The sequence below is a fragment of the Erinaceus europaeus genome, chromosome 7, assembly GCF_950295315.1.
Source record: "Erinaceus europaeus chromosome 7, mEriEur2.1, whole genome shotgun sequence".
Lineage (NCBI taxonomy): Eukaryota > Metazoa > Chordata > Mammalia > Eulipotyphla > Erinaceidae > Erinaceus > Erinaceus europaeus.
The window spans coordinates 92,750,153-92,762,596 of record NC_080168.1 but is presented as its reverse complement, the minus strand read 5'-3'; the positions used below and the strand labels follow the sequence as shown (position 1 = coordinate 92,762,596).

General features: G+C 40.9%; 1 protein-coding gene across 6 annotated transcripts in view; it reads left to right on the top strand.

Annotated features, from left to right (window-relative positions):
- Positions 1 to 12,444, top strand: part of LOC103126682 (transmembrane protein 19) — a 74,814-nt gene that overhangs the window by 29,002 nt on the left and 33,368 nt on the right. For 3 of the 6 annotated variants that reach the window (XM_060194937.1, XM_016194538.2, XM_016194540.2), the window contains exon 2: positions 4,186 to 4,334. In XM_060194937.1, the coding sequence (XP_060050920.1) occupies positions 4,186 to 4,334 (149 nt within the window). Of the gene's footprint in view, positions 1 to 3,080; positions 3,152 to 3,801; positions 4,084 to 4,185; positions 4,335 to 12,444 lie in introns of those variants that run through there. The other 3 variants (XM_060194936.1, XM_016194539.2, XM_007537595.3) reach the window with 3 other exon arrangements.

Sequence of the window (12,444 nt, the reverse complement as noted above, 5' to 3'; positions counted from 1 at the left end):
CAGAGAGAAATGTAGAGAGATGGGGAAGACAGAGAGGGGGAGAGAAAGACACCTGCAGACCTGCTTCACCACCTGTGAAGCGACTCCCCTGCAGGTGGGGAACCAGGGTCTCGAACCGGGATCCTTATACCATTCCTTGCACTTTGTGCCACCTGTGCTTAACCCACTGTGCTACTGCCCAATTCCCTGCAGTCAGATTTTTAAACTTCCTTAGATATTTATGTATTCATTAGAGAGAGAACCAGAGCAACACTCTGGCACAGACAGTGCTGGGGATGAAACTCAGAATCTCATGTTTGCATGACCCAAGACTATCCATTATGACACCTCCCAACCGTCAAATTTAAAACTATTTAATTTCATGTTTAGATATAAGTAGAGAATATAGAGAAAGAGAGATATCATAGCACTGATACTTGCTTCAATATGGTAAGGGCCAGGCTCTGGCCTCATATCATGTGCATAACCTTGGTTACCTGGTTGAGCACACATGTTACCATGCACAAGGACCCAGGTTCAAGCCCTAGGTCCCCACCTATAGGGGGGAAGCTTCATGAGCAGTGAAGTAGTGCTTGCAGAACTCTCCCTCTCTCTCTACCTCTACCTCTCTCTTTTCTCTCAACTTTTGTCTGTTTCTATCCTACAAATATTATTTTTTAAATGTTTTCTTTATTATTATTTTTTACTGGGGGATTAATATTTTACAGTCGACAGTAAATACCATAGTTTGTACATACATAAGATTTCCCAGTTTTCCACATAACAATACAACCCCTACTGGGTCCTCTGCCATCATGTTCCAGGACCTGAACCCTCCCAGAGTCTTTGACTTTAGTGCAATACACCAATTAAAAATATTTAATATTAAATATTTAATAGCCTGAAGTTCCCAGTGTGATCTCTAGTACTTAATGATACAGGAGTGGTGTTCTGGTTTGGTGCTATCTCTTCTCTGCCTCATGTGAAACTTTCTCCAATGTAATAAATAAAATAAACCTTTTTAAAAAGTACCAGTGTCAGGCCCAGTGGTGGTGCACCTAGTTGAGCACACATGTTACAATATGCAAGGGCCAGGGTTGGAGCACCTTGCAGGGGGAAAGCTTCATGCGTGGTGAAGCAGTACTGCAGGTGTCTCTCTGTCTCTCTCCCTCACTATCATGTCCTTTGCCTTTCAATTTCTGACTGTCTATCCACTAAATAAATATAATTAAAAAAATTAAAAAATAAAAGTACCAGTGTCTCAAGCAAATGCTCTTTCACTGAGTCACCTCACCTCCCTTTTTATTTTTTTTTTTCAGAGCACCACTAAGCTCCATTACTGATTATGAAGGAAGGTATTTTGGAACCTCTCACAGGCAAAGTAACACACATACCCAATCCTTTTTTTCTCTGCCACCAGGGTTATCACTGGGGCTTGGTGCCTGCATGATGAATCCATGCTCCTGGTGGCTTTTTTTTTTTTCCCCTGTAGGACAGATAAATATTGAGAAGGAAAGGGAAGATAGGAAGAAAGAGCTTGTGAAACTTCTCCCTGCAGGTGGAGAGTGGAGAGGCTCAAACCTAAGTTCTCAGGGGTGGTAATGTATGCACTTAACCAAATGTGCCATGGCTCGGCCCCAAACTTTACTCAATTAAAAATAAATAACTTGTTGCCACCAGGGTTATTGTTGGGGCGTGGTGTTCACACTAGGAGTCCTCCCCGACAGTCCTGGTGGCCTTTATTTTTTTAATTTTATTTGATAGGACAGAGAGATATTGAGAGGTGATGAAATAGTAAGATACCTGCAGACCTGCTTCACCATTTGTGAAAAGGAGGTCCAAACCCAGATCCTCGTGCAGGGTATGTGTGCGCTCAACCTGGTGTGCCACCGCCCAGACCCTGATGTCCTGCTTTTTAAATGGAATAGGCTGAATGCATACACTCTGTGCATGGAAGATATTTTCACAATATAAATGTTGTGGCAATAATTTGAGAGCTCAACGATGCGAGTTTTGTCTAGCTCTAGCTTTACATCTCTAGCAGGCAATGCTTTTTCACACGTTGTAAATAGTTTAAAATAAATATGCTAAATCCTAACTCTTTGCTTCTAAAATACAGTATGAATATTTCTACTTCTGGGGAAAAACACACACAAATAGATCCCATAAACTTTGTGAATGAAAAAAGCTTTAGAACAGTATTTTTGTTTACTTCAGATAGAGATGAAGGGAAACTGAAAAGGGAGGGGGGATTAAGAGGAAAAGAGAGATCTGCAGCCCTATTTCACCACTTATAAAGCGTTTCCCCTGAAGGTGGGAATGGGGGCTTGAACCCAGGTCCTTGAACACTGTAATGTATGCGCTCAACCAAGTACCTCACTACCTGGTCCACTTATATAGTATTAAAAAATATTATATTTATTCATTCATGAAGAATGATAGAAGAGAGAAAGAACCATGCATCACTTTGGTACATGAGCTGCCTGGGATTGGACTCAAGACCACACGCTTGAGAACCCAGTGCTTTATCCATTGTGTCACCTCCAGGACCACATTGAATAGTAATTTTTTTTTTTTTTAATAATCTGTTTATGCTATCTCCCCCAACCAACTTTTTCTTTTTTTTTTTTTAATATTTATTTATTCCCTTTTGTTGCCCTTGTTTTATTGTTGGATAGGACAGAGAGAAATGGAGAGAGGAGGCGAAGACAGAAAGGGGGAGAGAAAGACACCTGCAGACCTGCTTCACCGCTTGTGAAGCGACTCCCCTGAAGGTGGGGAGCTGGGGGCTCGAACCAGAATCCTTACACTGTCCTTGCGCTTTGCACACCTGCGCTTAACCGACTGTGCTACCGCCTGACTCCCTGAATAGTAATTTTGCAAGGGACTCCCTGGATCTAAATTCACTTGCACTCCGTTATCCTGTTACTCCCCCGGAGCTGGCTTTACTCTTCCACGTGGGTCAAGCACAGAACCCAAGACGCAGTTATCCGGGGAGTACTGACAGTCCAAGGCCAGCTTCAATCATTGCCTGGAAGCTCCGGGAGCCGCCTTTTAAAGGCTCACGTGAGCGAGGCCACGCCTTCGGACCGCCCCGGCGCATGCGCAAAGGAAGCAAACCGCAGGAGCTAACGCGCTGGCAGCCGGTTGAGTTCCTCTGGGCTGGGCTCCAGTAGGCTGGGCCTGGTATCCGGGAGGGAGGCTCTTCCTGTCGTCCCGACGTGATCGCCTTCCGTCACGCCGGGCTAGCCGCCGAGAATTTCAGGAAGAAGTAGAAACGCAAAGCAGAAATTGACTGAGTTTGGAGTATGGCACCAAAGTAAGAAAGCAGAAGTATACTAGAGTTTGCAGTGAGTACCTCCCTAATACTTCCTCTCCACTTTTCCAAGCTTTGGGTCCATGATTGCTCAACAATTTGTTTGGCTTTGTATGTTAACTCTCTTTTCAGTCACCAGGTTCCAGGTGTCATCAGGATGCCGGCCAGACTTCCCTGGATTGAAGACACCACCAATGTGTCCTGGAGCTCAGCTTCCCCAGAGACCCATCCTACTAGGGAAAGAGAGAGGCAGACTGGGAGTATGGACCGACCAGTCAACGCCCATGTTCAGCGGGGAAGCAATTACAGAAGCCAGACCTTCTACCTTCTGCAACCCTCAATGACCCTGGGTCCATGCTCCCAGAGGGATAGAGAATGGGAAAGCTATCGGGGGAGGGGGTGGGATATGGAGATTGGGCGGTGGGAATTGTGTGGAGTTGTACCCCTCCTACCCTATGGTTTTGTTAATTAATCCTTTCTTTAATAAAAAAAAAATTAAAAAAAAAAAAAAAAAAAAAAAAAAAAAAAAGGACTTAATCTTGGATCCCAGTCCCTTTAGGGCGACTGAGGGGCGGGCGGGGGCGGAACTCGCTCTCTCCGCGGCCGCTGATTGGCTGCTCCCGCTTTTCCCTTTCACCTTCCTGGTGGCGGAGCTCAGGTGTGAAGTGACCATCACAGAGTGAGGACAGGTGCTTTGCTTTTTTCCCCCGAGGCATTAACCTGGCTCATACGACTTGGAGCTCCACTTGTGCCCGTGTCTAGAAACCGTTTGACTTTATATTGTTTCGGTCCGTGGAAGATGGCATTTAGAGTCAGCTGTAAACGAATGTTTTGTTGGCGACTTAAATGATCTTTTTCCCCTCAGAAACGCTGTATATTTTCTCCCCCAGGTGCTTTTTAGCCTTATTTTCCATGACAGAGCTTGACGACATATGCAAGAAGTATATAAAGATGATAACTAATATCGTTATATTGAGCCTGATCATTTGCATTTCTTTAGCTTTCTGGATTGTATCTATGACTGCAAGTACCTATTATGGTAAGTATGATTGTTTTTGTTTGTTATTACCAGAGCACTGCTCAGCTCTGGTTTATGGTGAAACTTGGACTCGGGAGCCTGGAGCATGAGACTCTTTTTTGCATAACTATTATGCTATCTATCCCTGCCCTACTGGTTTTTTTCTTTTTAAATATTCCTTATTTATCAGAAAGAGATATTGAGAGAGATCAGAGCACTGATCAGTTTATGATGGTGCTGGAGATTGAACCTAGGACCTCAGAGCCTCAGGCATGAAAGTGCTAAGGATTTTGTTTATTTGCTTATGATAGTGAAGAGGAGGAAGAGGAGAGAGAAAGGAAACCAACTGTTGGACACAATACTTGAGAGTCCAACGCTGTATCCACTGCACCACCACCTGGAACACAAGTATGATAATTCTAAATTGTTGTTCCATAACTTAATCTATAGGATTATAAAATTATACCACTGAAATCCAGAACCCACTCCCTCTGAATGGTTTTATGAAGTGGCACTGTCTGGGTTTAATTTACTAACAAAGTATAAACAGTGCCTTGAATGTTTTAAACCTTTAATAAGTGCTGTTTGTTTTATTCCAGCTTCTCACTATGGTTTTGTAATTATTAGGTCTGTCTTGGTTAAGAATACAAAGAATGAAAGTTTTAGAAAACAGTTGCAGTGATGCTTCTAGTCAGAGTATTAGTAATATCAGTTTTGTGTGTCCTCTAAAAACAACAATAAAAGTAAAATAGGGTATACTGTCTATGTTAGGAGATTCGGAGGATTTGTCTGCTGTTTGGTCACTTAAATGAACAAAGCCTGAAATAACTGTGTATAAATTTAAAATACTCTGTGCTCACATTTTTTAAAAATTTATTTCTTTATCGGGGAATTAATGTTTTACATTCAACAGTAAATACAATAGTTTGTACATGCATAACATTCCCCAGTTTCCCATTTAACAGTACAACCCCCACTATGTCATTTACCATCTTTCATGGACCTGTATTCTTCCCACCCACCCGCCCCAGAGCCTTTTACTTTGCTGCAATACGCTCACATTTTTAAAAAATACTTATTAGTGATAAAAAGACAGACGCACAAACACACATAGCACTGCCCAGTTTTGGTTTATGGTGGTGCTGGACATCAGCCTAGGAGCTCAGAGCCTCAGGCATGAAAGTCTTTTTCCATAACCGCTATGCTGTTTCACCAGCCTTGTGCTCACATTTTTTTTTTAATTTTTTAAATTTTTTTATTGGGGAATTAATATTTTACATTCAATAGTTTGTACATGATATTTAAATTTTTTTTCTCGGGCCATTTTTTTTTATTTAAGAAAGGATTAATTAACAAAACCATAGGGTAGGAGGGGTACAACTCCACACAATTCCCACCGCCTAATCTCCATATCCCACCCCCTCCCCCAATAGCTTTCCCATTCTCTATCCCTCTGGGAGCATGGACCCAGGGTCATTGTGGGTTGCAGAAGGTATAAGGTCTGGCTTCTGTAATTGCTTCCCCGCTGAACATGGGCATTGACTGGTCGGTCCATACTCCCAGTCTGCCTCTCTCTTTCCCTAGTAGGGTGGGTCTCTGGGGAAGCTGAGCTCCAGGACACATTGGTGGGGTCTTCAATCCAGGGAAGCCTGGCTAGCATCCTGATGGCATCTGGAACCTGGTGACTGAAAAGAGAGTTAACATACAAAGCCAAACAAATTGTTGAGCAATCATGGACCCAAAGGTTGCAATAGTGGAGAGGAAGTGTTAGGGGGATACTCACTGCAAAGTCTAGTGTACTTCTGCTTTCTTACTTTGGTGCCATACTCCAAACTCAGTCAATTTCTGCTTTGCGTTTCTACTTTTTTTTTTTTTACATGCATAACATTCCCCAGATTCCCATTTAACAATACAACCCCCACTATTTCATTCATCATTTTTCATGGACCTGTATTCTCCCCACCCACCCACCCACCCCAGAGTCTTTTACTTTGGTGTAATATTCCAATTCCATTTCAGGTTCGACTTGTGTTTTCTTTTCTAATCTTGTTTTTCAACTTCGGCCTGAGAGTGAGATCATCCCGTATTCATCCTTCTGTTTCTGACTTATTTCACTCAACATGATTTTTTCAAGGTCCATCCAAGATCGGCTGAAAACGGTGAAGTCACCATTTTTTACAGCTGAGTAGTATTCCATTGTGTATATAGACCACAACTTGCTCAGCCACTCATCTGTTGTTGGACACCTGGGTTGCTTCCAAGTTTTGGCTATTACAAATTGTGCTGCCAAGAACATATGTGTACACAGATCTTTTTGGATGGATGTGTTGGGTTCCTTAGGATATATCCCCAGGAGGGGAATTGCAGGGTCATAGGGTAGGTCCATTTCTAGCCTTCTGAGAGTTCTCCAGACTGTTCTCCAGAGAGGTTGGACCAATTGACATTCCCACCAGAAGTGCAGGAGGGTTCCTTTGACCCCACACCCTCTCCAGCATTTGCTGCTGTTACCTTTTCTGATGTATGACATTCTCACAGGAGTGAAGTGATATCTCATTGTTGTCTTGATTTGCATTTCTCTGACAATCAGAGACTTGGAGCATTTTTTCATGTGTTTCTCAGCCTTTTGGATCTCTTCTGTGGTGAATATTCTGTCCAATTCCTCCCCCCATTTTTGGATGGGGTTATTTGTTGTCTTGTTATTGAGTCTGGCAAGCTCTTTATATATGTTGGTTATTAAACTCTTATCTGATGTATGGCATGTAAAGATCTTCTCCCATTCTGTGAGAGGTCTCTTGATTTGGGTAGTGGTTTCTTTTGCTGTGAAGAAGCTTTTTAATTTGATGTAGTCCCATAGGTTTATACTTGCCTTAGTCTTCCTTGTAATTGGATTCGTTTCATTGAAAATGTCTTTAAAATTTATGCAGAAAAAAGTTCTTCCAATATTTTCCTCTAAGTATCTGATAGTTTCTGGTCTATCATCCAGGTCCTTGATCCATTTGGAATTTACTTTTGTATTTGGTGAAATACAGTGATTCAATTTCATTCTTCTGCATGTTTCCACCCATTGTTTCCAACACCATTTGTTGAAGAGACTCTGCTTTCCCCATATAATAGTCTAGGCCCCTTTGTCAAAGATTAGATGTCCATACGTGTGAGGCCTCATTTCTGGGCTCTGAATTCTATTCCACTGGTCACTGTGTCTGTTCATGTTCCAGTACCAAGCAGTTTTGATGACAATGGCCCTATAATACAGTTTGAGATCTGGCAGTGTGATGCCTCCGGTTCTGTTCTTTTTTCTCAAGATTCTTTTTGCAATTCTAGGTCTTTTCTGGTTCCAGATAAACATTTGTAGCATTTTTTCTATTCTCCTAAAAAATGTGCTTGGGATCTTGATGGGGATAGCATTAAATTTGTAGATGGCTCTCGGTAATATATTCATTTTGATGATGTTAATTCTTCCAACCCATGAACATGGAATATCTTTCCACTTCTTTGTGTCTTTTTTCAATTTCTTTGAGTAGTGATTCATAATTTTCAGTATACAAGTCTTTCACTTCTTTGGTTAGGTTTACTCCTAGATATTTTATTGTTTTTGTTGCTATAGAAAAAGGAACTGATTTCTGGATTTCAATTTCTTCTAACTTAGTGTTTGCATAGAGGAATGCCACTGACTTTTGAATGTTAATTTTATAGCCTGACACATTACTGTATTGCCTGATGATTTCCAAAAGCTTCTTGCTGGATTCCTTATGTTTTTCCATGTGTACTATCATGTCATCTGCAAATAAGGAGAGTTTGACTTCTTCTCTTCCAATCTGTATGCCTTTAATTCCTTGCTCCTGCCTGATTGCTATGGCAAGAACTTCCAACACTATGTTGAATAGTAATGGTGATAGTGGGCAGCCCTGTCTAGTACCTGATCTGAGGGGAAATGCTTCCAGTTTTTCACCATTGAGTATGATGTTGGCTGTAGGTTTGCTATATATAGACTCCACTATCTTCAGGAATTTTCCATCTATTCCCATTTTTTGTAGTGTTTTGATCCTAAAGGGATGTTGTATTTTGTCAAAGGCTTTCTCTGCATCTATTGATATGACCATGTGGTTTTTGGTCTTGCTTTTGTTGATGTGGTGGATCACACTGATTGATTTACGTATATTAAACCAACCTTGCACGTCTGGGATAAACCCCACTTGGTCATGATGAACAATCTTTTTGATATACTGCTGTATCCAGTTGGCTAGAATTTTGTTCAATATTTTCGCATCTATGTTCATCAGAGATATTGGTCTGTAGTTTTCTTTTTTGGTTGTGTCCCTGTGTGCTTTTGGTATCAGGGTGATGTTGGCTTCATAGAAGCTGGCAGGGAGTATTCCAGTGTCTTCAATCTTCTGGAAGACTTTTAAAAGTAGAGGTATTAGTTCTTCTTTGAAAGTTTTGTAGAATTCATTTGTAAAACCATCTGGTCCAGGACTTTTATTTTTGGGAAGATTTTTGATAACTGTTTCAATTTCATTAGCTGTGATGGGCCTGTTCATGTTATCCACTTCCTCTTTACTTAGTTTTGGAAGGTGGTAGGTATCTAGGAAATCATTCATTTCTTCCAGGTTCTCTAGCTTGGTGTCATATAGTTGTTCATAGAAGCCTCGCATGATATGTTGAATTTCTGCAGTGTCTGTTGTGATTTCTCCTCTTTCATTTACTATCCGATTTATTTGGGTCTTCTCCCTTTTTTGTTTTGTGAGTCTGGCTAAAGGCTTGTCGATTTTGTTTACTCTTTCGAAGAACCAACATTTACTTTCATTGATCTTTTGTATGGTTTTCCTATTCTCAATGTTATTTATTTCTGCCCTAACTTTAGTGATTTCTGTCCTTCTGGTTGCTTTAGGGTTCCTTTGTTGTTCTTCTTCTAGGTCTTTCAGATGTGCGATCAGGCTGTTTATTTGTGCCTTTTCTTGTTTCCTAATGTGTGCTTGTATAGCTATGAACTTCCCTCTTAGGACTGCTTTAGCTGTGTCCCAAATATTTTGATAGCTTGTGTCTTCATTTTCATTGAACTCTCGAAACATTTTGATTTCTTCCTTGATTTCCTCTTTGACCCAGAAGTTGTTAAGAAGTGTACTGTTGAGCTTCCACATTTTGGCACTGTTACTAATCTTTTGTTGATTGTTAAGTGTTAGTTTAATTCCACTGTGGTCTGAGAAGATGCTTGGGATGATTTCAGTGCTCTTGAATAGGCTGATGCTGTCTTTGTGGCCTAACATATGGTCTATCCTTGAGAATGACCCATGTGGATTTGAGTAAAATGTGTATTCCAGTTTCTTGGGATGAATGACTCTGAAAATGTCCAATAGTTCTAGTTTATCTATCTCTTCATTTAGCTCCCTTATGTCTTTACTGATTTTCTTCCTGGATGATCTGTCAAGTTGAGATAGTGGGGTGTTGAAGTCCCCTACTATGATTGTGTTACTGTTAATATATTGCTGTAGCTCTTTCAGTAGAAGTTTGATGTATTTAGATGGCTTCTCATTGGGTGCATAGATATTAATAATTGTTAAGTCCTCTTGATTGACTGATCCTCTGAGCATTAAGTTGTGTCCATTCCTATCTTTTTTAATCTTATCTATTTTCAAGTCTATCATGTCAGATATGAGAATAGCTGTTCCTGCCCTTTTTTGTGGGCCATTGGCTTGAATGATAGTTTTCCATCCTTTCACTTTAAGTCTGTGTTTGTCTTGTTGCGTTAGGTGAGTTTCCTGTAGACAACATATTGTTGGGTTGTGTTTTCTGATCCATCTTCCTACTCTGTGTCTTTTAATAGGTGAATTCAGGCCATTGACATTTATTGATATCAAAGATTGAAGATATTTTAACGCCATTCTTGTAGAGTTTTAGAGTGTTTTGATATATGTCCTATTTGTGGTGGTCTGGTTGTTTATAGGAGACCTTTCAGAACTTCTTTCAGGGCAGGCTTGGTGATGGTTGCTTCCTTCAACTGTTGCTTGTCTGAGAAGGCTTTGATGCTTCCATCTAGTCTGAATGACAGTCTAGCAGGATATAGTATTCTTGGCTGAAAGCCTTTCTCATTGAGCACTCGATAGATATCTTGCCATTCTCTTCTGGCCTGTAGTGTTTGTATGGAGAAGTCTGCTGCTAATCTTATGGGTTTTCCTTTGTAGGTGACTCTTTGTTTTTCTCTCGCAGCCTTGAGGATCCTTTCTTTATCCTTATTCCTTTCCATTCTAAGTATGACATGTCTTGGTGTCTTTAGGTCTGGGTTAATTCTGTTTGGGACCCTCTGGGCTTCTTGAATCTTTATGTCTTTGGTGTTGTCTAGACTAGAGAAATTTTCAGCTATTATGGCCTGGAGAATGCTTTCTTCCTCTCCTTCTCTTTCTTCCTCTGGTATGCCAATAATGCGTATATTGTTTCTTTTGAAGTCATCCCATAGGACTCTGTTGTTGTTTTCAGCATCTCTTAATCTCTTTTTGAGATCTCTTACTTCTTTTTTAGTTGTCTCTAATTCATCCTCAATCTTGCTAATTCTGTCTTCAGCCTCATAGATTCTATTCTCTCTGCCCTCTACTGCTTTCTGGAGTTCATCTATTTTTTTGCCCTGCTCTGATACTGTTTTAGCTTGTTCAGCTAGTTGCCTTCTTAGCTCAGCGATTTCAGCTTTCAGCTCTCTAATAACCATGAGATAATTAGTATTTTCTTCCATATTCTCATTTGTTGTTCCTGCATTTCTGATTACAATTTTTTCAAATTCTTTACTCACTCCTGTTATTATTTCCTTAGCTAATGTTTGGATGTTGAACTCGTTGTTTTGTGCTTCTCCCTCTGGATGACTTTTAGCTGGACTCTTGTCCTGGTTCGAGTCTCCAATATTTTTTCTTGTTGTTTTAACCATTTTATATATTATGTTATGAGTTCCCTTTATCAGTACTTTTCAAATTATTGATCACTATTGCCTGGATTGACTTGTGTCTAAGTAATTTAATTAAAGGGTTTACCGTGGTGGAGGTTAACAGTTTTTTTTTCAATCCCTGAGTTGGAGCTCAGTGGTGTAAAAGCCTCTTTTTTTTTTCTTCTCTGTAGGCTATGGGTGCCTGAGGGCTTTTAAACTATCAATAGGCTTCTTAGCTTAATCACTGACTCCTGACCAAGAGATAAAGCAGGGTGTGGCAGAGATAATCCAGTGGTTATGTAAAGAGACTTTCACAGCCCCTCAGCTATGCCACAGAGGTATAAGTCTTCTCCTGAGTTTCCCGGTTAGATCTCTGTCCCCTGGTGTCCCTCCCTGTTGAGGTATAGGTCTTCTCCTGAGTTTCCCGGTTAGATCTCTGTCCCCTGGTGTCCCTCCCTGTTGCTGCTCCAGATTCTGAGGGTAGTAGCAATGGAGACTCAGAGTTGCACTTGGTGAGTCTCTGGGGAGTCCTCTCCTCCCTTCAGCTGTCCCCTTGTTTTGGAGCAGACTGGAGGTGGTGTCTCCACTGATAAACTGTTGAACTGTTAGCAGTCACTTAATCTCTCCTTAGGCCCCTCTCTCCTCTCTGTCACCAGCCACGCGTGTTTGTACTCACGGGTGATTTACTGGGTTCCTGTGGTCATTCTAGTCCTGTCTTGTTTCAGTCCAGGTGGTCTCCTTTGGTATTCCTAGTTGATCCGGGAGAGGAGAGGAGAGAAAGCGATCTGCTGCTCGTAGCTCCGCCTCCGAAAGTTGAATCCTATGCTCACATTTTTAACATAACCACCTTGGAGTAAAATTAAGAAATCACACAAACTTCTGTTTGTACTTCTGTAATATTGTTCAATTCAAAGTAAAATGACAGAGTGAGAAAGTCACTCTTGTAAGAGGTTAAATCATAAGTGGTTGCCATTTTAGATCTTAGTACTTTTTACAAGTGGGGACATGAATAATGGAATGTTCTCCAAAAGCTTCCAGGACTGTTCATTCATGTTCACAGTGGGAAATAAGGGATTGGGGAGGAGAGGATTCTTAGTACCAGTATTAAGGATTTGTATTAAATAGAATAAACCAGAATATATAAACTAAAGTAAATCCCCCATGGACAGGCACCTAGTGCAATGATTGAAACTGCCCATGTCTATGCATATTAAACATGAGAGA